Source organism: Notothenia rossii, assembly GCF_949606895.1.
Source record: "Notothenia rossii genome assembly, chromosome: 9".
NCBI classification, from domain to species: Eukaryota; Metazoa; Chordata; class Actinopteri; order Perciformes; family Nototheniidae; genus Notothenia; species Notothenia rossii.
The window spans coordinates 64,610,447-64,637,486 of NC_136907.1; the positions used below are offsets into that span (position 1 = coordinate 64,610,447).

At 38.6% G+C, this 27,040-nt stretch overlaps 2 protein-coding genes across 3 annotated transcripts; both read left to right on the top strand.

Moving 5' to 3' along the window:
- Positions 1-8,740: 8,740 nt before the first annotated feature.
- On the top strand, positions 8,741-13,583 carry kncn (kinocilin). Of its 2 annotated transcripts, none has more exons than XM_079650520.1 (5): positions 8,741-9,611; positions 11,386-11,454; positions 11,566-11,634; positions 12,190-12,283; positions 13,370-13,583. In XM_079650520.1, exons 1-5 carry the CDS (start codon positions 9,458-9,460, stop codon positions 13,440-13,442), a joined length of 459 nt encoding a protein of 152 aa, XP_079506646.1. In that variant the 5' UTR covers positions 8,741-9,457; the 3' UTR covers positions 13,443-13,583. The 2 variants fall into 2 exon arrangements, with proteins under 2 accessions (XP_079506646.1, XP_079506647.1); XM_079650521.1 differs by having other exon boundaries at positions 8,741-9,605.
- A 1,517-nt stretch (positions 13,584-15,100) lies between these two features.
- tmem275a (transmembrane protein 275a) lies at positions 15,101-18,981 on the top strand. The gene is made up of 2 exons (XM_079650636.1): positions 15,101-15,621; positions 16,510-18,981. The coding sequence occupies exon 2, from the start codon at positions 16,610-16,612 to the stop codon at positions 17,228-17,230; it is 621 nt and encodes a 206-aa protein (XP_079506762.1). The 5' UTR covers positions 15,101-15,621; positions 16,510-16,609; the 3' UTR covers positions 17,231-18,981.
- Positions 18,982-27,040: the final 8,059 nt, after the last annotated feature.

A 27,040-nucleotide genomic window follows, 5' to 3' on the forward strand; every position in this document is an offset into this window, starting at 1 on the left:
ACATTGTTATACAATAGGACTCTATGAGCTGGCGACTAGACTATTACCAAAAGTTGAGGAAGCTACCATGTAAAGTCTGCTGTGTTCTCTACCTAAGGGGAATTTGGGGGTATTGACTGTGTACATAAAATATGCAAAGAGAGTGGTAGGCAGAGGTGGGGGAAGAAACCCAGCAGCAGTCTCTGCCCTGTGGCCCTCAAACAGGTAAGGTAGGTACAGGTACAGCCATAGGTACAGCCATAGGCCATAACAAAATCATAGGCTACATTATGACGCGTGGTCTTTAGTAAGCCTATTAACTGATGCTCAACTCAAATTAGTGTCTATTTAGTGTGTAATAAGTACAGACGGTATATATAACGCAAGTAATTGCAGTTAAGTATAATATCTCACCAGTAGGCTTAACTTTTAAACTTGTATCCCTATAAATACAGCTAGTGAGGAATCCAGTCTAACCTGCAGTCAACTGTTCCAAACACACAGCAAGGTGCCAGTTACGTTAGCCACTAACAGCCGCGCCTACTTGTTGTTTGTGTTAATGGATCAAACTAATGATGTCGATTCAGGTATGTAGTATTTCTTATAGCAAATAGCATTTTTACTTACCATTAGCCAACAATATATAGTTTAAATATGTTCATGTTTTTCTAACTAACTTTACAAGTCTTACTGTTGCTAGCTAGCAAACATGTCAGGCTAATATTTAGCTACGCTATCTGCAGTTAGGTCTCCACTAGTTTCGGGAAGTGCCAATTTAACTTCGACATAAAATGTCTAAACATGTTTTTTAGCTAATGTAAGACAATCAAATATAAAACAGAAATAATGGCCCTTGTGGAAACAATGTATCTGCTCGTGGTTTATGTTACGGGACTTTACATTTTGTACTGTCTGTATTCGTGCTTACTAACAAAATATGACGACTTTTTCTGCAAAAATAAAATCTAAAATAAACGTCCAAGGATCATGCCGTTGCGATCTTTCTGTATTCTTATTACTCAAGACATCGTCGTCGGTTCGTTGGTCTAGGGGTATGATTCTCGCTTAGGGTGCGAGAGGTCCCGGGTTCAAATCCCGGACGAGCCCTTCTTTTTTTATGCTGGCGGCATTTCACATACTCGACATACAGCTCTGAAAATAATTAAAAGACCACTCTCATTCTCATTCGCTAAATGTATGTTAGCCATTATATTCCAGTGTCTGTTGGAACCAGGGCCGACCCTAGACTTTTGGGGGCCCTAAGCAAGCTTTGGCTTGGGGGCCCCCCTCACTAGCGCGTTCTCACTACACACAACACGGAACCAACTTTTGTCTTATGATGTTAACATAAGCACACATATTGTATAAATAAGCATGTAAACACAGTGGACCTCACCTCCCCGGGAAGATCTTTTTTTAAATATTGAAGTTAAAAGCATCAATCTGGTGCACTTTGAGAGCAACATTAAGAGATCTATGGAAAGGGAAAGCTCTCTCATTACAGGGAAAGATTACAATAATTAATGCACTTGTGATTCCACAGTTTGTTTATCTCTTGATTTCACTTCCCTCCCCAGAGGCGTCCTTTTTTAAAAGCTTTGAACAACGAATGTTTAAGTTCATCTGGAGCCTGACAAGATAAAAAGGCCTGACAAGATAAAAAGGCAATACATATATAATACACTTGAAAATGGTGGACTAAACTTAACAAATTTGGCAGCAATGAATTCATCCTTAAAAGCATCTTGGATTAATAAAATGTATCATAATAGTCTTTGGAGAACAAGTCAGAACTTATTTTCAGGGCACTTATTTTTTTACTGTAAACTATTTCCCTTTTTCCAATTAAAACCTCACCACTGTGAATGGTTATTAAAAAATACATATTAGTAGAAATCTCACCATTTGTTAGAGATGCATTGAAGGCTTGGTTGAGTTTCCAGTATTACCCCCCAGATACACCAGAAGAAATCCAAAATCAATTAATATGGTTGAACTCAGAAGTTTTAATAGATGGAAAACCACTATTATGAGAAAGTCTCCTGAAAAAAAGAATTATTTTCATGAAAGATTTACTAGATAGCACAGGTAATTTAATTTCATATAAGTGTTTTCGCTGTATGTATGGTCAGATATGTGATTTCCTTCACTTTAACCAGCTGCTTTCAGCTATTCCAACTAACTGGAAACGTAAATTAAAAAAAGATGGAAACCGACAACAGGTCTGTACACCTCAATATACAGTTGATGTATACAATTATTCTTCTGGCAAAAATACTTATTTTTAAAGCTCAATCAAGGGGAAATCTGAATTTAAGTTGTGTGAAAAGTAGATTAAAAACACAATTTATTTTGGAAAGGATGATTGCCACAAAGAATCAAAGGATGGCTCAACACACCATGAAATGGGAAACAATCAGCTCTAGCGAAGAGTGGGATAAAAAGGAATAATAAAAGCTTTTGATGATATTGGACTGTCAACCTATTTTCTTTGTTTTGTTTATGAAATGTTGAAGTGACCAACTGACTGTATTTTATTTTTATTTATTTTTCTGTTTTTTTGTTGTTGTCTGAGATAAGAATGTCTCTTTTTGTTATTGTAATGTCCATGTTTTGTGTCTGTAGCCTGTACAATAACAACAACAAAAATCTACGGATACATCTCTCAACACCCATATGAGACAGAACTTTAAACAGATTTTATTTTTCTTATACTAATCACTCCCCTTTTAAACTGTATTCTTGTTTTACTGTCATATAGTATTTCATACCTGTTTTTCATGTATCCTCTCTGGCTGTCCATCTCATAATATTCACATAGAAACTAGCTCTCAATAGGAATATCATTCAGAAGAATTATAATTTCATGCAAAAATCTGTCACAAAAAGAGGTTGCACATTTAAATTCAGGTGTTGTTATGGCAACGTCAGTGGCCAAACAGCTACATTTACTGCTGCATATATGTTCAAACATGCTGTCGACAAGTAAAGCAGTGGCAAATATGCCACCATTTCAGCTGACTTTTTCTCAGAAATACTGTCACATAACATCCATATATTTCAGTGCTAGGTTGATGCTTAGCTAAGCTAACTATGAAGCACGTTAACTGAAAGGACTCAGGATCAACTGTGTACTGTAATAGCTTCTAGCTTCATGTCGAACAGTAAGTCAACATTTTCCAGAGAGCTTTCTTTGAAATCACCAGGTAACGCTAAAAAGCATTACATTTGGATTGTATGACAAAGTGTTTATTTAATATCTCTGGCTAGCTATAGCTTTGCTAACGGTTTAGCTTACCCGTGCGATTCAAAGTAACGTCAACAACGTAGCTGTAATTTATGCTTTGCTTACATGTTCGCATAACTTGGAAATGTACTGACATTTACATACCTTGTTTACCTGGTGCAAGTGGTGGCTCTGGGATTGTTGTGTGAGCCACCACTTGAGAATTGTCGTCTTTTTTCAGAAATTATTTTTCTTATGTCCATCTTCAAAAACTCTGAGTCCGACTGACAGTTTAAACATTGTCACACCTCACAGGATAGGTACCTGTCAGCCAATAAGACAGATGTTTATCTCCATTCAACTCTCTGGTTGGTCTGGTGTCTTGCCTCTGTTGCATTCACTGAACACGGGAAATTACAATCCTGCCGTCCTCTCTAGTGTCATGATGAGGTTCAGGTAAAGCACGGTTAATGTATTATATTATTGACTCAATAATATAATACATGACTTTAAGAGTAGGCAATCTAGGCATATTAACACAATTAATTAAACATACTTATCACGGCGACAGTACTGAGATTATTATTATTATTATTATTATTTTTATTTCCTTTTTTCCCCCTTTTTTGCTAGTGGCTGCGGGGCCCTAAGCGGGCGCTTATGTCGCTTAATGGGTCGGGTCGGCTCTGGTTGAAACCATAGACTTTATAAGTTGAAGCACACCACAAAGACACGTTGTAAGTAGTTAATACAATTAAACAATTAAACACATACAGGTAGTAAAATCAGAGAAACTGATAATTTTGCAGTGGTCTCCAGAGCTGTATCTATAAATTGGGAAGTGAAATGCTTTGTTGCCAGTGCCACCGTCTTGTATTTTTTACAAACAGTTATTCTCACAGATATTAATTCCTGTATTTATTTATTATACCTACTACCCCTTCATTTTTGCTTCAATATATAAAAGCTTTACCAATCGGCGGGATGACGGAAGTTAATTGAGACGCTGCTTTGTATATTAGGTCTATTTTTATACATATAAATACAAGTAACATTAATAAGATTGACCCCAACGTGATTTTGAACACGCAACCTCCTGAGCTGGCGTCGGACACGCTACTGTTGCGTCCGATCAAAAATCGTATCACTGCATAGATTCTAAATAAACGTTCATAGGTATCATAGTATGTTGTCTGATGTTGTATGAAAAGGTTACTGTACTCATACAGTGCATGGCCGGTTAGCTCAGTTGGTTAGAGCGTCGTGCTAATAACGCGAAGGTCGCGGGTTCGATACCCGTACTGGCCACAGAATTTTGCATACAAATATTCATACCCACGGAAGTAAATATAGGAAGAATTAAACAAATGCATAAATATATATTAAGATAAATAGGAAATAAATAATTAAAAATAAATAATAGGTACATATATGAGTACAAATTAATACATTAATGTATAAATAAATACAAGTTGAAAATAAAACCGAATACGTTCACTTACATTTATCTATTTAAACCTACGTCAATTTCCGTCCTCCATACTTGATTACAGTAAAGTCATTTTCGTTTTATCAAGGTATATATTTTAGTGGGAATGCATTCCAACTATCTGTTATGCTACGCACAAAATTCTTTATTATTCTGCCGGGTTATTTTGTGCCACTTCGCCTCCCACATTGAACATCGCAGAAGCTCCGTTCACACATCAAAACGTTCTGCTCGGTCGGGAATCGATGGCTATTACTTTTATCATTCATAACTTTCATAATTCCAGAGATATATCCCATAATTTATCACATTTTTAACATGGAAGTCAATGAAGAAACTCTTCAGACTTGAACAATCTTCATGCAACTTCAACTGCTAACTGGTCCTTCATACTTTCACTCAGAAACCTCATTCCAACTTTAAAATGTTACACATCTTTCTGACATTATTCGTGTAACACAACTTTTAAATCTGATTCCTATCCTTTTAGAGCTTGGTAAAGAGGCCTTCTTCAGATTTTAGAGTGCGTGATGTCACAGCTATAGTGGAGGAAAGATTTAAGTTTGCCTTCATATTTTCTTTTAAACCTGCCATAATTCCCAAACCCTAGAATTCCTTAGAAATAATTTTTCATGACAAACATAGGAAAACATCTTGTAGCTTGAAAGATAAAAAAGAATTAAGCAAAAGAATTAAACAGAATGCCTCTTGAGGGCATGACAAAAACGTTCAACATGTCTCCATTAAAGCCCATTGTAAGTTCAGCCACATCTTCCCCCCATCACAGCAGCCACACACCTTTAGTTAATCTGCCAAAAAGGCCACATCATTAACCCGAAAGTACACAAAAAGTATACTTCAGATGCTCAAGTTCCTTGACATGCTTCAAGCTTTGAAATTTCACCAATATCTGTTACGGTTCTTCAACAAAACGTTCACATGTAAGAGGTTTATCTCTCATTCAGAACAATGAAAATGCTCTCCTCTAACTGATTACTGCAAATCACCATGGAAACCTTTGATCTCTGGACATGTCGTTTGCTCAAATATAAACATCTGTGTCATGGAACACGATGATGTCATAACTCCAACTGACATGCTCAGAGCACCAGACTTCATATAATGATTAACGGTCCTGCCCCCAACAGCTCTACGTCAATTATGGGGTGTCATCATATGCCGTTTCCATGGAAACGCATCCCTCGCTATAACTCCTATGATAATGTTCAAAAAGTGTTCAAACTTCACGTGTGCTAAGAATCCAGCCGTGAAGACATCTACGGGACAGTTTTGAGATTTCTTCAAATGCCGTTGCCATGGCAACACAATGCTCACCATGAAATACGGTTTTCCCATAACTTCAGTAAAAATGCTCCAAACGGCCCAAAACTTCACAGGTTTGGTAACGATGCAGCCATCAACGTATCTAAGCGTATTATGGGATGTCATCAAATGCCGTTGGCATGGCGACAGATCATTCGCCATCAAGTTAGTTCACAAGTTTGCAGTTCAAATATTCTGCTGCTTTTCCAAGCCTTTTTACTTTCTTTTCTTCTCTTATCACACATTCAAGCCCCCAGTGTTCATGTATCATTTCAATCTAAATGATTCACTTTCTTTCTTACACATCACATTTCAGCATAGCAGTTCAGCGTCAGCTTTTCAGCATAAAGCATTCCCACTAGCAATTTCTTTCCAGCATTCTCTAGTTGCCTATGATATTTACATGTCTTTGTGTTTGCATGTTTTCTATCAATCTCACAGCTGTCTGCCACAGACTACACCGCCATCTGGTGGACTAAACTATAGCTGTATATAACAACAAACATCCATTATTTAAAAATCCAAAGTTGTTTTTTTCTCGCATGTTTTCGTATTTTAATATAATAACAGTAATAAGCCCCCTATATGTTTTACTAAATGGAGATCATTACACTTGTTAAGAAGCAAACTAGCCTTATTCTATTTCTTGACATTACATTGAACATTTCGATTCACTATTTAAACCAAAGTTCACACCTGATTTGCTTTTATATTATGTAGAAATTTGTATTTTATTTTGTAGTCTATACTTTTGCATCATTGTATGTGAAAAAGTAGATAGGAACATGACATAAGTATAAATAAATAAATTTATGAATAAATACGGAAATAAATGAATAAAATAATAAATAAATATAGGAAAAAAATACAGGAATAAATAAATACAAGAAAAAAATGCATAAATAAATATGGCAAAAAATGAATGTATAAATACAGGAATAAATAAATATAAGAAAAAAATGCATAAATAAATATGGCAATAAATGGATGTATAAATAAAAGTTGAGAATAAAACAGAACATACATTATTTTATATATTTAATGTATTTTTACATTTATGTTCACTTATTTGATTTCTGTGTCTGTTTGCTAATGAGGTGGGTGGTCCTAACTTCAGTCTGAAGCCTGATTGGTTAGAGAGGATTGTGATTTCTGGCAGATTGTGGTTTAATAGCTCTCCCTGGCTAACCTCGCTGATTCGTGTGCATGAAGCATCCCTCGTTTTTGCAACCCAGCTCAGATTTAGTAGAATAACCAATTCGGCTGCAAACGGTAAACAAATTCAGCGTTTCCCTTCAAATGTTGTCAAGCGTTGGTGGTATAGTGGTGAGCATAGCTGCCTTGCTGCAAACGGGAAAACAATTCAGCGTTTCCTTTCAAATGTTGTCAAGCGTTGGTGGTATAGTGGTGAGCATAGCTGCCTTGCTGCAAACGGGAAAAAAATTCAGCGTTTCCCTTCAAATGTTGTCAAGCGTTGGTGGTATAGTGGTGAGCATAGCTGCCTTCCAAGCAGTTGACCCGGGTTCGATTCCCGGCCAACGCACATTTTATTGTCACTGCTCTCACAGCATTTCTCCGTTGCTGATTAGTTTTTTTGATGCTAAACATAACATGTGCTTATAGCTTATAACTATGTTTGTTATCCACAAGAAAACAGCCAAATTGTATTCAAATATAAATAAATGTTATCTTTTTGGAGATTAATGAGAATTTACCAATCAAAAATGGTTTTCTTCATAATTTCAATGTATGACATGTTGCAACAATATCATCTGCTTTTCTTATGTATGTAGGTTGAATTTTTTATATATTTTAATAATTTGTTTATCAGAAGTTTGTTTGTATTTGTATCTCTAAATGATATGTCTTAGAGGCAAACTGAGACCCGTAAGCCTATACAGGGCACAGTGTCATTAACCTCAGAGATTAGGTACATTTGTGTCATTTGCTAACATTTATTGCCTCACAAGTAATGGCCCTGCACAGCCTCCCACACTAATAGCTCAAGCTTTGGTGATTTAGTGTGTTCATTATGTGAACGTTAGAGATGGTGTGCCACTTTAGCACCTGCAAGCAAGCTCTAAAAGTATTTCCTTCCCGGCCAATGTTATATTATTACAAGGCAAAATATTTATTCTCAGTTGCCCAGAGAATCTTCTAGACCAAATTTGCTTTACGACGAGGATAACTTTTCCCTTCTTTAAGGTTTTGCATTTGCAAGACTTTTTGATGGACATTACCACTGCACTTTTTCTTCTTCTTCTTCTTCTTCTTCTTCTTCTTCTTCTTCTTCTTCTTCTTCTTCTTCTTCTTCTTCTTCTTCTTCTTCTTCTTCTTCTTCTTCTTCTTCTTCTTCTTCTCATTTCTTTACAAATCATATCTTTATTATTCCGTCACTCATCTCATATTTGCTATTTTTCTTGAAATACTGATGGTTTTACCTCTCACAAATGTAAATAAATATTAATCTTGGAAACAAACATGTATTGGCCTCTTTACTTATTTTTCTGACATACAAAAAATATATATCCTTTGACAGTGTGTTGCTAGGAGGGTCACACAGGTAGGGCCTGCCTATGTCTCTCTCTGTCTCTCTCTCACACACACACACACACACACACACACACACACACACACACACACACACACACACACACACACACACACACACACACACACAGCTCCATCGATTGATAATAATAGAAGTCGACATAGACTTGCTGAACAGGAAATGTGTCACGGTTTCTCCTCTCTCCCCACTTAGTTCATTTGTTTTCCTATTCACCGGTGTTAATCCTCCTTACCCTCTTTTTCCCTCTGTTGCCATGGATATGCTATTCCTATGGCAACTGCAGGCCTTTCTGCGTGGCCTCGGGCCCCCACCGTAGAGGACTCTCCGAACCTTTCATTACACATTCCCTTCAAGCTTGCAGACAAATCTCAAAAGTAGCACATACTCTAACTCTCTCTCTCTAACTGTTGCCCTTTCTTTTCCCTCCATCCCCCCTTCTCTGTTTGTGTCCCTGCCCTTGAACTCCCACCACTGTGTCATACGCTTAACTCCTGGATGCTCTGTCATGCTCAATACATACCACACAGCTGTTTTAGTGTATTTATATTGCCTAAATTACTCTCCAGGCATCCAGTGATACTAGATGCCGGTGCTGGTAGGAAGAGCGCTGTGATCAGATTTGTATCGCACGTATCGCTTTCATGTAAAAGTCAGAGACCCAAGCGTTCTAATTTTCAGTGGCAATGGAAACCAGAGCCCCATCTTTAAAGATGCATGAGACGTCTTGATCCACGGAGAATAGGGATGGAGGCTCTGTCAGAGAAAGTGTTCCTGTGTCAGAGAGTGAAAGTGAGGAAGAGGAAAGGTTTCCACTGATGATAGTGAAGTTGCCAGTGGCAGTGAGGGCCCTGAGGCCTCCGCCTGCCGAATGAACCCCGTCAGCGTCGGGGAGTACCACGGGCTGCGGGTGGGCTCGTCCCTGCTCGGCATCGTGGCGGGCTGCATCATCATCGGGGTGTCCAGGGAGTGTGACGCCGATGCTGTAGGAGGGATCTTCCTGGGAGCGGGAGGCATCGGTGAGTGTGTGTGAAACTTTCTAACTACTGACCCAGTTTTAGAAAAGCTATTTACAGTAGTTACTTATTGTTTGTCTTCATGCTTTTTGCCTTTAGCCACAAAACCCATTGATTATTTCTATAGTGTCACAGGATATCGATGGAAGATTTTTTAATGTTAACAACTTAAAACATACATTCTTTGATCACCTTAATACTTCATGACTTTTTCCACATTTTTAAGAGACTAGCTTCTCCAAAGGATTTTGACTCGATGACATGTTTTTAGACACCGCTATAGAAAAATGTTGGATTACTTTTTATTTCTTTTTTTGGCCGGACATTTTATGCTGTGTTACCTCTTTCAAATTAGTCAAGTTGAATACCATTTTGCCCAAAATGTGATAACTGAGCCCTAACATCAAGTTACTATACCAGGTAGGACAAAGCTTCAACACTAATTAGACGAATCAATCAGTCGATGCAAATGTTATAGATAAATCAATACAAATATACGGCAGGTTAATAGATAATAAAAATGTAGTTGTAGTCCTAATAAAGGAGAACCTACACTACTTGCATTTCTTTATAGATAAAGTACCAGAAAATATTCAAGTTGTGTAAAAAGGAAATGACAGTTAGCTACTGTTTTAGATGTTGTGTTTTAATAAGACGATAAATATAATATGGAATGATCATTATTCTTTTTACATACAGCACACAGCAGTGGAATCTGGGAGAATCCAAATAATGAGGCAGTAAAACATGAATTAAATTGTTTGAGGTGGACAGTTAATATCCAACATGTAAAATGAGGAATGAATACTTTTTTTTAAAATCCCAAATTAAAGTGAGAGCATGTGGCCTGTGACATTTTTCCTTCGCCATCCTTGAAAAACACACCATGTGATCACTTGATACATCAGTGTAACTGGAAGCGACTGACAGCCTGAGGAGTTTCACTGCCAAGATGGAGAAGTGAGAAAGAGAAAGAAGCAAAGGCCAGGGCTTTTGATCCGAGGACGACAACATTAGCATGCATTGTTAATGGTAAACGTGTTCTCGCTGATGATTTGATCAGCTCTCAATAATTAATTTGTGTTACTCATGTGCGCAAAGAATTGGCAAATCAAAACTGTAGACAGCAGCTTGACCGAGACATTCACTATAGCAGCTCTCGTGCAGCTAAGTAGCATCTAATGATGTGTTTTGGGGCTTATGTGCCTTGATGCCTCCTCCGACACATAGGCTGACTAATGAGTATGAACAGAGTGTTCTTGGCAGATTTTTTTCTCTCCTTCTGCAGTTTCATGACATTTTAAGCACATGCATGCATCACAGCCACCCCCAGGACCTGCCAGTGTTTAATGTCAGCTCTTGTGCTTATAAGGGAAATCAATAACTGTGTGGAATTGGAGCACAGTGCCACAGACAGGCACACAAGCCCTGTGGTTCAGACATCAATTTATACTTTGAGTGTAACATCAAAAAACATCACACACTGTATCTGGTATAAAATAATCTGAAGGCTGTTTCATCATCGTCTTATTGCCGGTCGTGATTTAAATGAGCATGGGAGTGTGTCTATCTTTTGGTGTGGCTCACATGCAATATATGGCCATTGTGCAAATGCAATTAGCAGACTGATTAGTATTCTACACTCCTAGTTAGTTTCAGGCCACTACAGTACAAATGCAGGTCAAAGAAAAACAAAAGATTATATTCACACTCCTATCGTTCCTACTTCTTAAACCAATAGTGATAATGACACTATATTAGTTTTATGCTATCTGCTTTCCAGGCCTGCTCATAGCAATCTACCCCTTCATTAAAGCCTGGCTGAACATCAACAATATTCTTCCATCCTTTGGTAAGTTGTTAAATATTTGTATTCATTGTTTGAACCCTCAATATGTATATTCTTTTATCAGTATTTCAAGTCAAATGTTATTTTGTCCCTGAATATGTCTTCACTTCACAGGAAACTTCAGAGTGCACCCCACTGCCAATGTCGCTCCCGATCAACTTGTAGAGACAATAAGAAGAGAAGGTGAGCGAGCCTTCATGGTTTTCTTTCCTTAGTGTTTCAACAGAAGGATAGAGAATTTGCCTATTAATTGTTTACGTCTTCACAGTGAGCCATTTAGTTCATGGTCGTTTATTCGTTGATAGCAAATCCGACACCTGTCCGCTCACTGGAGAGTTAACACCATTGAGAGGTGTTGTGTCTGCTGCAGAGCATCAGTCATCTCTCTGGGGGCCGTTAAAGTAAAAAAACAAGCATTTTTTCTTCTTTCATAACTGCTTTTGCTTGGCCTAGATGGAAGGCATTATAAGATCAAGGACATATGTGATATGTGAAATAGCCATTTTGCTAAGGGAATTGCATTAAAGTTACACCTGTTGAACATGTTCATATGAATGTCAGTTTATCAAAATGTATTACAACTGGTTTCTCCCAATGTTTTTCTGCATATAGTTCAATTAAAAAAGATTCATTATGTTAAGTGGTGAAGTCGTGTAGATATTGATACAGCCTAGTGAAACTGGAAATATGATTCTGAATTTAGCGACGTGTTGATCTGCTCTCCTTTGCTCTCGGCAGGGACTCAGAGTCAACTCAACCTGGAGCGCTCCAAGAGTCGAATGGGAACCTTTGTGGAGGGCGGATCGATGGCTGAGGCCAACCCAGATGAAGGGTAAGAGTCCAACATAATATATCTCCTTGTAGATTCATTTTCAAATACAAATGCAGATGCTAATTAGCAAATATTTTATGAGACAAGTTTTATTTCAAGAAAACTTGTAATTAAAAAATGCCTGAGTATCTCAGGAGCACCTTACTTTTTTTTTTACATTTCTTCAAATTTGGTAGTCAAAGTGAAGATCAGTATGAACCCTACACATACATTATTAGCCATAAGAATTCATACTCAAATCATGATCATTTCATACACATGTCTAATAGGATAAAGTTGTATTCTGCCACTTCACTGGTTTATTGGGTCACACAACTACAAAGCAGTTCATTTGAAAATAAAAGGTCATGAGGTCCTGAAACTAACAGATTAATTACTTAATAAAAAGCACATGGTGTTAATTAGGTCATGCTTCATGATGAACTATATGTAATCTCTATAATTGTGTATGTGCTTCAGTTAGGTATTTTATTACCATAGTAAAATGTTTGAAAAAAAAGCCATCACAAACTCTTACATAAGACATGCGCTTTTCTGTTGCCTTAAAGACTGTTTAGAGGAGATAAAGGGATGTTCAAATTTAGCATATTGTATAATTTTGGTTAACTAGGACCACCTTTATTGCAATGCCAATGTTATCTTACTGGTAGCATCATATTCAGGTATGATCCAAAGAAGTCATACCTTGTTTGGAAAATTATGAATGATAGACTGAAATAACTGAATTCCCCGGGCGCTGTACAATAGCTGCCCACTGCTCCTGTAGTACTAGACTCCTGGTACTAGGATGGGTTAAATGCAGAGGCCACATTTCACTGTGTGTGCTGTTTTCTGCCTGTGTGACCATTAAAGAGGGGTTTCATCCCTCCCAATTCTAATGTTGTTTAATAAAATATCATGCTTACTGAGCAATACTTGGAAAAAATGTGATTTAAACTAATCACTGACGTTAATTTTTATACATTGTGCACATATCAATACACTCAGTACAGTTCATTTAAGAGTAGTTTTATTTGTATTATTAGTATTTGTGTAGTTGATTCAGGGGATGACCGTAATTGAAGCAAATGCTCTGGTGTGTTTCAGGACTTCAGACCTGCCAGACGTCTTATCTAGACGGAAACTTAAGCAGCCTACTGGAGACCAAGACCTGCCATGACGTCAACATATGCCCAACCTTGCTAAACCTTCTTTCTTAGGTTTCTTTAAAAGAAGATGATCTCTTGTAGACCTCTTATCTCCTAAACCTGCTCGCTTGTCGAGATTGTTTTTATGGCCTAATAAACCTCTCCCAAGATTATATCGTTTTTGTTTGAAAAACTATTGCAGAACTTCCTTCCAATGAGTGAAGCAAATACACACAGTCATTTGAATTGCTTGTAGCTCATATCATCATGTCACAATGTTCTCAATATCCATCAACTATGATTACGGTCATTATGTGACAATCAAAATCAGCTCAATTCCCCTGCCTTTAAATGTTACAGGCCACATACAGTACAAACATAAAGCAAATTGGAATACATGTGTACAGGTAGACACAACAACTACACGGTGAGCAGTACCCCCGCAGTGAAACATAATACATTGATATTCAGGACAGCAGAGGCAGAATGGCTGCTGCATTGCAAGTGGCGTGGGGAAGAACGCTGCGCTCTGACAAAAACTGTGGCGTGCTGTGAGGCTGAATAATGTCGGCAACAGCAGCCGAGGAGTCTGCAGTGCCTTGATGACAACCAGCAGTTTGATTGTCAAGCTTCAAATCACACTTTGTGAGGATTAGCAATGGAGCGACGTATAACAAACATTTAATTGCTTATGAATGTGATTGACAATTAAAACTCAACTTATAATTGGGAAATTAAAACTTGAGAACGAAAATGGAAACCAGCCTTTCCCATTTTTCTCGCATTGAAATCAGACTTGGAACCATTTAAAGGGTCAATTCACACAAATCTAGCCACACAGTGGTGGAAGGTAACTAAATACATGTATTTTAGTACTTTACTTGTGATACATCTACTTTGCACTTTCTACTCTCCACTACATTTCAGTAGGAAGTGTTGTAGCTTTATCTCCAGTTCAATGATTTGAAAGGTGTAGTTGCTTTACAAACTAGGATTTTTTGCACAATATATTTTTTTCATGATTCCAGCTCAAAGTTTTGCTGCTTTGTCATTTCATATTTCAATTTGTTTTGGTAGTTTTTGAGGTTTGAAATGTTAATATATCACTTTGGGCCGCTCTTTATACTTAAGATAGCATGTTTCGCTATGTTTAAAAATCAAACAATCTATCAGTCAATAAGTATAGAACAGTATCAGCAGGTTATTGAATAATGATTAACATTATGAGTTTGTTTTAATAAAATACTCAAATGCATGACTTTAACATGTATTCAAGTATTTTCTACCGTGAGTATCAGGCACGTCTATTGCACAATGCACCACAATACACAAGACTTAATGGAATTTCAAAGGTTAGGATGCAAATGAGTGACCATTTAAGAATGACTTACAATCATTTATAACACTGCACACTTGTGTTGGCTTATTTATTTATTAATGACATGATTTCACATTGTGTGTTCCTTGAGAAATTAGCAACAAGTACATAAAGGTGAGCTCGTGAGATACAGGCAAGATGCAACAGCCTTCATCACACACACACACACACACACACACACACACACACACACACACACACACACACACACACACACACACACACACACACACACACACACACACACACACACACACACACACACACACACACACACACACACACACACAGGGGTTGAACACTAAAGGATGGATGGTTAAGGAGGAGTCTGGGATTCGCATCCAGAGGTCCATGGTGGAGAGAAGATGCTCTGCACGGCAGATCATCACATATATGTAAAAATGAAATATGACGACTCAACCCCGGCTACCGGAGAGATGCCTCGCATATTTTAGCGGTTTCCCTCCATTTCCGTTGCGGGGTGACCTGTCAGATGCTACGTGCGTCTTGGTGCACACCGGGAGCAGCGCACCGTGTTGCGTCTGTGTGTCTCAGTCAGAAGAAATGCCATCTCACATAATTGATCTTTCCTCTCCTCTGCTCGGATTTTATATTCCACATCAGCTCGGATCGCTTCGCTCTTGTGATTGAATGGCTGTCATGACTTGTGCCCTCAGGACTGTGACGCTACGAAATCAGGAAGAAAACCCCTCGTTTGGTTTTTATGCGTCCTTTCAACCTCTCTGTATTTTCACCTGGTAATTAGACCTGGGATCTCCGTGGTAATCTACTGATCAAACAATGGGAAGACCTTCAGTATATCGACATAAAGGGTAAGTTGATTTTTCATGGGTTAATTTTTACAGGAATGCATCACATCAGTTCAGCAGGCTAAGCGTTTACACGTTTTCTTTGCAAATCATAGTTTCTTATTAAACGTAGGCCTACTGTTTGTAATATATTCAGGGTATTATATTTACTGATTAACAACAATGATTTCCTTTCCCCACATCCCCTCTCCTCATGTGCAGTGAATGCTCTTGAATGGATGCATGCTGGAATGAAAGGGCTGATTTGATTGCAACTAAATACTGAAATGCCATTCACATAGTGGCCTAGCTGGCAGGAATGATGCAGCTGCAGTGCCATTACACACATTTCACTCCACGAAACAAGATAAGATAAATAGCAATTCTCATCAGGCATGATATTTTATTAAGCAACACTTGTGACTTTTTTTATAAAGGATTTAAAGTCAGGGTGCATCTAATTTACACTGTGTGATTATTAAGTATCAATATAGTCAAATTCTCCATTGAAAAAACCCATCATTACCTATTTTATAATCATTGTTTGATTCAATGTTTTTTTTATCTAAGTCACATGACATGTACTTTTCTTATCTATTGTTTAACATAGAATTTGAGCCAAAAAGCATAGTCTTAATTCAATGTACAGTTCAAAAGGCTTCTGCTGTAAGAGATTACAGTTTTACTGTAAGAGCCAACTTTAACTGTATCAAATAATGCTCATTGTTTTACAGATATATATCATGACATGTGTAATTGATAGGAATACCAGAGTGATGCTTGTGTGTAGCTGTCCAGTACAACTTGTGCACAGAACAAGAGTTTCAAATATGTGTGTAACCACAGAGCTTATTTACTTTCAAAGAAAGTACCTAAAAAAGCCTAACAGCTGCCATTTCTTGTTATTTACAGACACAGATGTTGTCCTGGCTGTGAATTGATTTAAACTTTGCCATGGGGAAGACACTGGACTGAGATTTGACACCACAGTGGAAGAGACAGAGGTGAAGACATGGTCATCACTGACAGAAACACTGGTACCCCTGTCCCTAAAAAAGAGCTGCAGAAGAAGACGAGGAGGAAGTCTCGCCCTCATGGCCTGCCCTCCCCGGCCCTCTGCTGCGCTTGCGGCCTGTGCATCATGCTGGCTGGACTCAACATCACCCTGGTGGGAGCGTTCGCTTTCAGCACCCTGGTGCCTTCTGCCAATCCCCCAATCATCATCGGACCTATCCTGCTGCTGGTGGCCTTCTCCTTTTTTGGGGCCTGTTGCGTGTGCAGCCGCCTCCCCCCTCCAAACAGCTCACGGAGGTCTAAGGTGGGCGGCAGGGGTGGAGGGCTGATGGGACATGGAGGGTTGGCTGGTGGTGCAGCGTTTGAAATAGAGACCAGTGAGCACACTCTGCAGGACACCACAGCTGTGCAGCTCAGCCCCACATCCTCCCGTGGATCATCCCAGGTGTCCAGCCCAGAAAAGGTAGCTCCTGACGCGGCCCTACCAAGTCCCTGCACGCTCTTCACCATGGAGACCAACGGCTCTTCTTCTGCGTTTGGCACCGCAGTGTACTCAGCCTCCACAGCAGGAGGAGGGGAGGTGAGGCTCAACCTGCCACGTGAAGAAGCCGTCGCCTAGCAGAGCAGAAACTCTTCCAAGGCCGGAGTGCTGCCAGTGTAAATATCCTTCTGGGCCGAGGGCTTGCTGAGTGTGATTGTGTCCTTTAGTTGACGTGGTGCCATATTTCTGGTTGTGAACAGTATGCTTTTGAATTTCTTGCTGTGCTGCCAACTGGTAATTAGCATGCAACGTTAATGAAACATCCAAGTGTTTGTGGGTCATAGGTGTTGGAATTCAAATTCCTCCCTCTATTGTTTTTTTTTTGTAACTTCCTACAGGTCTTTGCTTTTAATGTTGGGCATTATGAACAGTTTTCATGTGGTAATCAAACGAAAAGGGTCTTAAACCATAAGTATTTATATCTCACTGCTACTCTGGTTTGTGAAATACTCACCTGTCAGCAGTGATTTCAGAAGGCTTGAATGAATAATATGATTGTTTATTTGTTATGAAGACTTAAAGATCAGATGAGAAAGGTCAACAGTGAAATGTATAGGTTCATTTGTTTTGACATTTGGCATTTTGTGTGCTGTTCTCACTGCTGAACTTGTTTTGGGGACATAATGTATTATAGGTCACAGGGGTCCCAAAGCAATATCCTCTCACCTGAGATTAAATCCTTTGCCGTTCTCTTTACAACTACTACTAGTACTCTAAAGCCAATGTATTTGTGATAAACCACAGTGCATATATAGAGTAACAGTATACTTACATGTACTGTGTAAAATGTTGAATCATGGAAGCGTTATTCTTGCAGTTTGACAAATGGTCACCACCACAACATCAACACTGTGAATATTGTGTTTCCTAATATATTTATTTTCAATTTCACATGTACATTTTCATTGAAGGTAGTGTAGTTTCCACTATTTTAAGGTTACACTCATCATGGTATTTTAATTAATTTATAGTATTCACCGTGAGGCAAAGACATGTGTTATAATAATGATTTTGGTCATTATGGATTTGAATTAACTGCTGCTCGGGACTCCACCGAGGAATGTATTACACATGTGAACATGTGAATTCCACAGTATTGAATCCTTATATTTCATGTCTTACATGACATCCTCTTACTTTATATTTAACAGAAGTTAACCCCAACTGGACCTACACACAAATAGGCAAGCACAGAAGTCTGACAGAGTTTAGATAATGAGATTGCATAAAATAAAATATGTTTCCCATCACTGTGATGTCTTCTTGACAAGAGACATTCGAACCCTGATTTCCTTTGAAAGGAACGTTGCCTTAGACTGAGACATCAGGAACTAATGAGGGCTATAACAAAGTGCACAATAGCATTTCTCTCCAGAAAGCCTTTGTTGGGCTCTGGATTTCTATTCCATATTGTTAGGAATACAATACATTTCTCTTTTATTGTGGGAACAACAAATGCATGCCAATGGCTTTAATTTTCACAGCAGAGATGTATAGGAAGTAGCAGGAGAGTGAACACCTGCATCAAGTGGCCAGAGCATTCCCGTAAACAGTGTTGACCTTCTTTTGTGACACAGCTCCTCAGAAGAACCCTTTTCTCTGTCAAATCTCTCTCTCTTGTGCTGAGCTCATTGTTTGCATGTTGAGAGGAAGAGATTCATGGAAATGCAAACATCCTTTTGTGAACTATTGGTGTTTTGTGTGTATTTTTATTTGTTTAACGCTTCTACAAAAAACTGGAAAATGTAAAAAAGATATAATATTTTTGTGAAGATTATAATTTGATGATGATCCAAATGTGAATCCTACAAAAATATATGAATAAAAAAGGCTCTTTCCAACCTGGGGTTACTAATTATCATTGTGTGGCATGACACTGTGTTCCTGCTACACAGCATCAGTGTCACCATGAAGGGATATAAATATAAATGAGCATCTGGATTTGTTATAAGTTCCCATTTCAAACAAGTTTTAGTGTGATATTGTGGGACATACAGCAATTTTTTGGGGCACAATCTTTGTCACACGGATTATTTGTTCCAAGAGGCAATTTCTAAAGATTATTTAACAGCATTGTGTGGGAAAGCAACGAGACATGACGCACACATGATTCTCCAAAAAGAAGTTACAAAACAGATGAAAGCTTTATGTTTCAGTTTATCTTTGACAAACATGCCTCCTGTTCACCAAATCAAGGCTCCTCCGATTTCACATCCAGGGCTATGGCTATTTTCATTATTGATAGCCGATTATTCAAATTGAAGATCTGTCATTTTGTTTAGGCAAGGCAAGGCAAGGCAAGTTTCTTTATATAGCACTTTTCAACACAAAGCAATTCAAAGTGCTTTACAAAAAATGAAAGACATTAAGATGTGTTTAACAGTCAAAAGAAAAAAAGAATATTAAATGTACAATGTTATACAACGACTTGAACTTCAGCACTAGTGCTTGTGAAATTATTTAATTAATTAATCTTTTATCAACATTTTTCGCTGATTTTCTGTCAATTGATTAATTAAACCACAGTTTCTTCTGTGAAAATCTAAGGCTAGCTGGTTTAAAAAAAATTCTAAGTGCAATAGTAATGCTCCATATTCTTCAACACATCACATTTAGATGTTCTTAGGTAAATAATTGAAAGGTCCCCTGTCATGCTTTTCCGGTTATTACCCGTCCCCTTGTGTGTTATGTAGCTTTTTATGCATGTAAACGGTCTGCAGAGTCACAAACCCTCAAAGTACACCCTGTAGCGAGTAAATCTCTAACACAGAAAAGACCTGTCTGCTGCCCCAGAACGCCTCGTTGGAGATTTGGTCTAAGTGACGTAACTACGGAGCCCTGGAGGGTTCATAGAGAGAGAAACAAATAAAACGAGGCCACGTTTTATTAATTTCGTGCGCACAAGATGTAATTCCTGGTCTCAATTTAAATAAAACGAGGCCACGCTTTATTAATTAAGATACTTTCTCGTTCGCACAAGATACTTTTTCGTGCGCACGAGACACAGCATATCAGGAAACACCACAGCATTTCAGGAAACACCACAGCATATCACAAAACACCACAGCATTTCAGGAAACACCACAGCATTTCAGGAAACACCACAGCATATCACAAAACACCACAGCATTTCAGGAAACACCACAGCATTTCACAAAACACCACAGCATTTCAGGAAACACCACAGCATTTCACAAAACACCACATCAGCATTTCAACTTATACGGAAAGGGTATTCCTTTAGGGAGAACACTTCTTGTTTGTGATTGGACAGAGCCAGCCAGAGAGCTCACAGCTCCTCATATCTGTTCAGAAACTGGACAAAAGTTAAACATGAACAAACCACAGACTGTCTATGTCATGTTGAATACAGTCACTGCTTTATTTATGTCTGTATGCCGTTGTTGTGAGTGTGGACGAAGCAGCGACAGGTTGGTTTATCCTGATCGATCCGATCTCCATTCAGAAAACACGCATTTTAAAAGGTTTTTCGCCTGCCGTCTTGTCTGCACACTTGTCACAGCATTAATTCATGGTTTTTACTAACCGGTGTCAGTATGTTGTTACAGTTTTTCTCGATTGCTAACACAATCTTTTTTTTAATTGTTCATTTTCTCAGAACACTAAACACAATTCACAAAACCACACACCCAAAGTGCAAAACACCTCATTTCTCCTGCTACGTGAAGAACTGCACTCAAAACTACAGAAACACTTACCAAATGCAAACTTTTGCACCAAATATAACTTCATGCATAATACTAGATGGTTTGACCACCCAACTACAAACTGCTGAGCATAATCTAAAGCACTTTCATCTGTTATGGGCTATGCTCTGTACATAGAGGTTTCTGCAGAGAAAGTTGCTTGAGTATACAGAAATACAGTAAATGAAGAAATACAAATGAGTTGTTGAATGAAATCACATTTTATTCAAAAATAATATTGTGCAACATGCATCTCAGCACATAGTTACTATGCTTCGCATCCCTCTAAGTGTGATGCATTGTTTGCCAAAACCCAGTTTGTAACTGCTGCTTCCTGTGCCTCATTGAAAATCCTTAGCCTTCCACCTGCACCTCTTTTTTTCTCAGTCCTTCAGATAAACAACAAAGATATAGTGGTTGGTCAGTGTCTGTGTTGCATAAAAGTAAGTTTACCACAGTACATTGTGCAGGATGTTTGTACAGTTATAGTATGCAACATGCCAACAATTCAATTACAATAATTAAGTAAATACGTTTCACACAACAGATATACAGTTTTTCTCAATTGCTAACACACATTTGTTTTTTAATTGCTCAGTTTATCAGAACATTAAACACAATTCACAAAACCACACACCTAAAGTGCAAAACACCTAATTTCTCCTGCTAAATGAAGAACTGCACTCAAAACTACAGAAACACTTACCAAATGCAAACTTTTGCACCAAATATAAAACACACTTCATGCATAATACTAGATGGTTTGACCATCCAACTACACACTGCCGAGCATAATCTAAAGCACTTTCATCTGTTATGGGCTATGCTCTGTACATAGAGGTTTCTTCAGAGAAAGTTGCTTGAGTATACAGAAATACAGTAAATGAAGAAATACAAATGAGTTGTTGAAATAAATCAAATTGTATTCAAAAATAACATTGTACAACATGCATCTCAGCACATAGTTACTATGCTTCGGATCTCTCTAAGTGTGATGCATTGTTTGCCAAAACCAAGTTTGTAACTGCTGCTTCCTGCGCCTCATTGAACATCCTTAGCTTTCCACCTGCACCTCTTTTTTCTCAGTCCTTCAGATAAACAACAAAGATATAGTGGTTGGTCAGTGTCTCTGTTGCATAAAAGTAAGTTTACCACAGTACATTGTGCAGGATGTTTGTACAGTTATAGTATGCAACATGCCATCAATTCAATTACAATAATGAAGTAAATACGTTTCACACAACAGATATACAGTTTTTCTCGATTGCTAACACACATTTTTTTTTTAATTGCTCAGTTTATCAGAACACTAAACACAATTCACAAAACCACACACCCAAAGTGCAAAACACCTCATTCCTCCTGCTAAATGAAGAACTGCACTCAAAACTACAGAAACACTTACCAAATGCAAACTTTGCACCAAATATAAACACACTTCATGCATAATACTAGATGGTTTGACCATCCAACTAAACACTGCTGAGCATAATCTAAAGCACTTTCATCTGTTATGGGCTATGCTCTGTACATAGAGGTTTCTGCAGAGAAAGTTGCTTGAGTATACAGAAATACAGTAAATGAAGAAATACAAATGAGTTGTTGAAAGAAATCAAATTGTATTCAAAAATAACATTGTGCAACATGCATCTCAGCACATAGTTACTATGCTTCGGATCTCTCTAAGTGTGATGCATTGTTTGCCAAAACCAAGTTTGTAACTGCTGCTTCCTGTGCCTCATTGAAAATCCTTAGCTTTCCACCTGCACCTCTTTTTTTCTCAGTCCTTCAGATAAACAACAAAGATATAGTGGTTGGTCAGTGTCTGTGTTGCATAAAAGTACGTTTACCACAGTACATTGTGCAGGATGTTTGTACAGTTATAGTATGCAACATGCCATCAATTCAATTACAGTAATGAAGTAAATACGTTTCACACAACAGATATAAGCACTGATATATCATGAATTATGCAGGGCTAAAAACTGGTAACTAACCTGATATCAAGTCTAAGTGTCCGGATTACAGAGGCAACAGTAAATCGGCTTAGATTAGGCTGAACCCTCTGTCCAGACTCTCTCATCGTCAAACCATGGTTGATAACATTTCATTTCATTAGAGAGTACTCTTCTTTGTCCACGTCCTCTCCCTCCAGCTCTTCCTCTACCTCTCCTTCTTCCTCCTCTCACTCTCAGCCCAGCTCTTCCTCTTCCTCTTCCTCTTCCTCTTGCTCTTGCTTCCATGTTGGCTTCCATTGTTGCTGTAAGAAAGTACTCACCTGTGGTCTTTCCATAGTGCTAACATCCTGATTGATGAGCCAACAATTATGCTATCAGGTGTTTGGTCAGGTGGAACGTGTTTCTTGATCATTGGTCCATGTGTGAGGCATTTTGAATATCAGTGCTTTAAACCTGCTAACACGTGATTTTATGTCAATTCCTGTGTCTTACGTGGAGAAACGTGCGCAGTGGTTTGCAAAAAGTGCCATGTTGATTTGCAAATTGTGTGAAAAGCTGAAAACGTGTTTAGAGTTTTGGAGATTTGAGCCGATTTTTGCTCTTTGAGTGTCAGTTAAAATAATTGTGCTTTATGTAGAATTGTAGTGTGTTAGCAATCGAGAAAAACTGTAATATGAGCTCAATCTGGCTCATCTACAAGTGAGTATGTGTGCTTAAAGACTTTAACACTAGAGGGCGGCAGAGCCACTTCTAAGAATTTTAGTGAAGTTATATAAAATACGGTTGCCGTTTCACATCAAGTCAATAGATGTCAGTAGATCATAACTAATGTCTGTAGATGCGTTCAAGATAACTAGTGCAGGGGTAAGTTTTATTTAAGTAATTCTGATGACATAGTCAACCGCATATAGATTATTCATAGGTGAAAATAATTCGAAATTGTTTGCTGTTTCACAGAGCATTGTGTTGAGACGTTTGCATTGATTACATCATGTTTCGAGAAGATAACTTATATCGTTGTGAGAAAACATTAGACGGTGTGTTAATCTCAGCAGATAGCACTAATGATACCAAGGTCATGAGAGCATCATTTTGAGTATCCACAATGCTGATAAAGCTCCCCTTGTGCTCACAGAGATGATGACAGCACAAATCTAGACTGGCCTACTTTCTGAGGCAGCCCACTGATGACAAAAAGGAATTAAGATAAATTGTTCTTCTGGTAGATCAGCTCTAAAGCGACTGATTGCAATTTCACAGTTGACTTTTCGATAAAACTTTGGTTGCAGTTTTCCAGTGTGAGATTTGAATCCAGTGAATCTTGGTTGGCAGTGCAAAAGATGAAAGCCTATGAGGATTAAGACACTGACATTTAGCTGATAGAAAATCTATTTGAATTTCGAATTTGTATACATACTACACGTGATTGTGCTCAACCCATTTCTTTGCTCTGCTCATAAAGATCCCTTATGCCTTTTAAACATGATAACGATAAGGTAAGTACAACTGTCAGAGAACCCTGTATGAACCAAAACCTTCAGACCAGCAGTACCTCAGCAGCACATAATGGGATTTTCTGTCATTAAGCTTACACCAGAACAGTCATACATGAAAACTACTGACCCACTACTCCACTTAAACCCCCCTTTCCCACATTTCAACAGCTTCCAGGTTTATGTTGCGTTACAACTGTGAAACAGGTCCACTTCCTGCATCTTCTGCCTGTTGGCTTTCACAGAAAAGGCTCATAAAACATATTAAATGTTGAGCCAGCTGGAGGCTGGGAGATTTATTGCCTTCTGGAGGTGCACAGGTTTGTAGGTAAACTGCAGCCTGAGGACAATATTCCAGTGTTTATGCTCTTGGTGAGCAAAGGGCACGGAGAGGGGTCATGCCACTGCAGTTAAGCTTATTTTTCACAAAAGAAGGGCTCACATTGAAATCACCCTTTGCACTTTGGACCTTCATGTCTCCCTTGTGTTCTCTACCTTTTTAAAAATCATTTTTTATGAACACTTTTTGGTGGGAAAAGCTTTGGATTTCACAAAAAGTACACTCGGAAAACGTCGCTTGGCCATTTTATCCCCGTTTAGCATTGCCAAATAGCGATTTTACAGTCGTACACATTCTCCGCACTTCAAATTTCTGTTTTTTTTATTCTTTCTTTGTCATCGTGAATGCTCATGCCAAATTATGTGTACTGATAAATGTTTTCGGAGGAAACAATGTCTGAACCTTTGACCTGAATTTCTTTCTATCACAGCAGCTATCAAATGTCCCGTGATTGCAAAAGGGTTGCTTTACAAAAAGAATAGAGCATTGTGTTTGATTTCTGTCAGAACATCTTAAGAGAAAGAAGGGAGTGCATACGTGCTGCAAACAAGCTGCACTAAATGTTGACACTACCACTATTTGTCTCTTTCAAACATTAGTTGCATGTTGCATCCATATTGAGGAATTGCAGAAACACCTCCGGTAACAGCAGGCTTCCCTCAACAGCACTGTGTTACAAAACAACTAACAGGCTGCTGGTACATCAAATATTATCAGTGTACAGTCTCACTTTGTTGACATGTTTAAGCAGATTATAACATCGCTCTTGTTCACACAGATATCAAGCTGCAGCGATGACTGACACTGATGTTCACGATGCTAAGATACACTGTAAAGGTCTGGAGATTAGAGGCAAACATGCACAGCTAACCTCAGACGTCTTCTTGTTTAAATGCACACTGACAGATCACTGCTGCAGCCACACACACCTGCAATCACAAGCATCCCATCCACTCTAAACTGGAGCGTGGCGGATCTGTTGATGTGGTCCTGTTTGGATGTGTTTGTGTGTGAGAACACTTTCAGTTGAGTGAGTCGGCAGAGGAGGGGGATGGAGGGTGTAATCAAGCTGAAAAGATTAGGGGAAGACGAGCTGCTGAGGATCTATGGGAGCAGACATTGGTTATATAACCCCAACCCAGTTCACTCCGCTACCAAAGGCGGACTTGGAGGAGGGGGATTTACTGAACTGGGGAGAATCCTTGTGTTTGAACAAAAAATGAAGGAGGTCATTGGTTATCTGCACGCAGTGTCTGTCTAATAACAAAGGGTGTCTAACTCTAATTCAAAACTCTTTCCCCAGGTAATTTTGGAGGTAACAATGAGGTGTGTCAGAATAAAAGCATTGACCTTATTTTTTCTCAGGAAAAAAAAATCCAATGATTTGTTATTATTGACTTGTGTCCAACTTTAGTTATTGCTTCATTGCACCGGTGAGTACAACAACATATTTCAGGTCCTTTGCCTGCAACCCAGCCAGTGTTTACTCAAGATTGGTCTCTGAGTACCTTTGGACACGTGAAATGATCACAGCAGACAAACTTCATTTCAAGTGTTGATGGTGGTGTTTTGGTCTTACATGTGCAATGCAGGAGAGAGGGTGTCAATGCTGTACAGATTGTAAAGCCCCCTCAGGCAAATTTAAAATGTGTGATGATGGGCTGTGTCGATAATCCGTTGTGCAAGCCTTGTGACTGCTGGGCTGCTTCTGCTGGTCTCTATGAAAGCAGAAGTTTTAGGGCGATTTGAGGAAGAAAGCTCCTCGCATATAACGGGGTAAAGATACAGAAGATTTGATCGAACCCACCAAGAGTCCAAATAGTAAAGCTACAGTGCTCTGCATATCAATCGCTGGTGACAATGGGTCCCAACTCCTCCATTCACCCTCAGTATGTGGCAGTTTATTCAAGTGGCCCGGCTGTTGCATAACCTCACTTTTCACATCTATATGTTTCTGAACTCAGGGACTAGGTCTTTTTGACCTGTTCTGTGAATGTTTTCCTGTTGCGCATGACCCTATGTTTAACCAAATAAATCGATAGACAGACAAAAAATAGAACAGCGGTGTGGCAATATGTGTAAAGGTGATGACTGTACAAATGTACTTTTCAGTCAATCAAGTCAAAACAATATGTTTCGGATTGAGGGTAGGAAGTTCACATAACTGAGAAGAGTTGCAGGTGATTTCTAGAAGAGCTCATCCCCGAGATAATTTTCTTTTTTATACATCATGTTTAATGAGACAGCTGCATGTTATGGTGCAGGCCAATTTGAACCAATTGAATATTGTACTAGAGGGATATCCTGGGGTGCAATATGCCGATAAACAACATGTGGTACTGAAGGGTTCCAGCAGAGGCCCCCATTTTTCATTGAAATTAAAGTGGCAT

Excerpts from the sequence above, each read along its gene's own strand:
- kncn (XM_079650520.1), top strand. The coding sequence starts at position 9,458 with ATGAACCCCGTCAGCGTCGGGGAGTACCACGGGCTGCGGGTGGGCTCG. Across the intron at positions 9,612-11,385 it reads AGCGGGAGGCATCGGTGAGT|GCCTGCTCATAGCAATCTAC; the intron begins GTGTGTGAAACT and ends TCTGCTTTCCAG. Across the intron at positions 12,284-13,369 it reads GAGGCCAACCCAGATGAAGG|GACTTCAGACCTGCCAGACG; the intron begins GTAAGAGTCCAA and ends GGTGTGTTTCAG.
- tmem275a (XM_079650636.1), top strand. The coding sequence starts at position 16,610 with ATGGTCATCACTGACAGAAACACTGGTACCCCTGTCCCTAAAAAAGAG.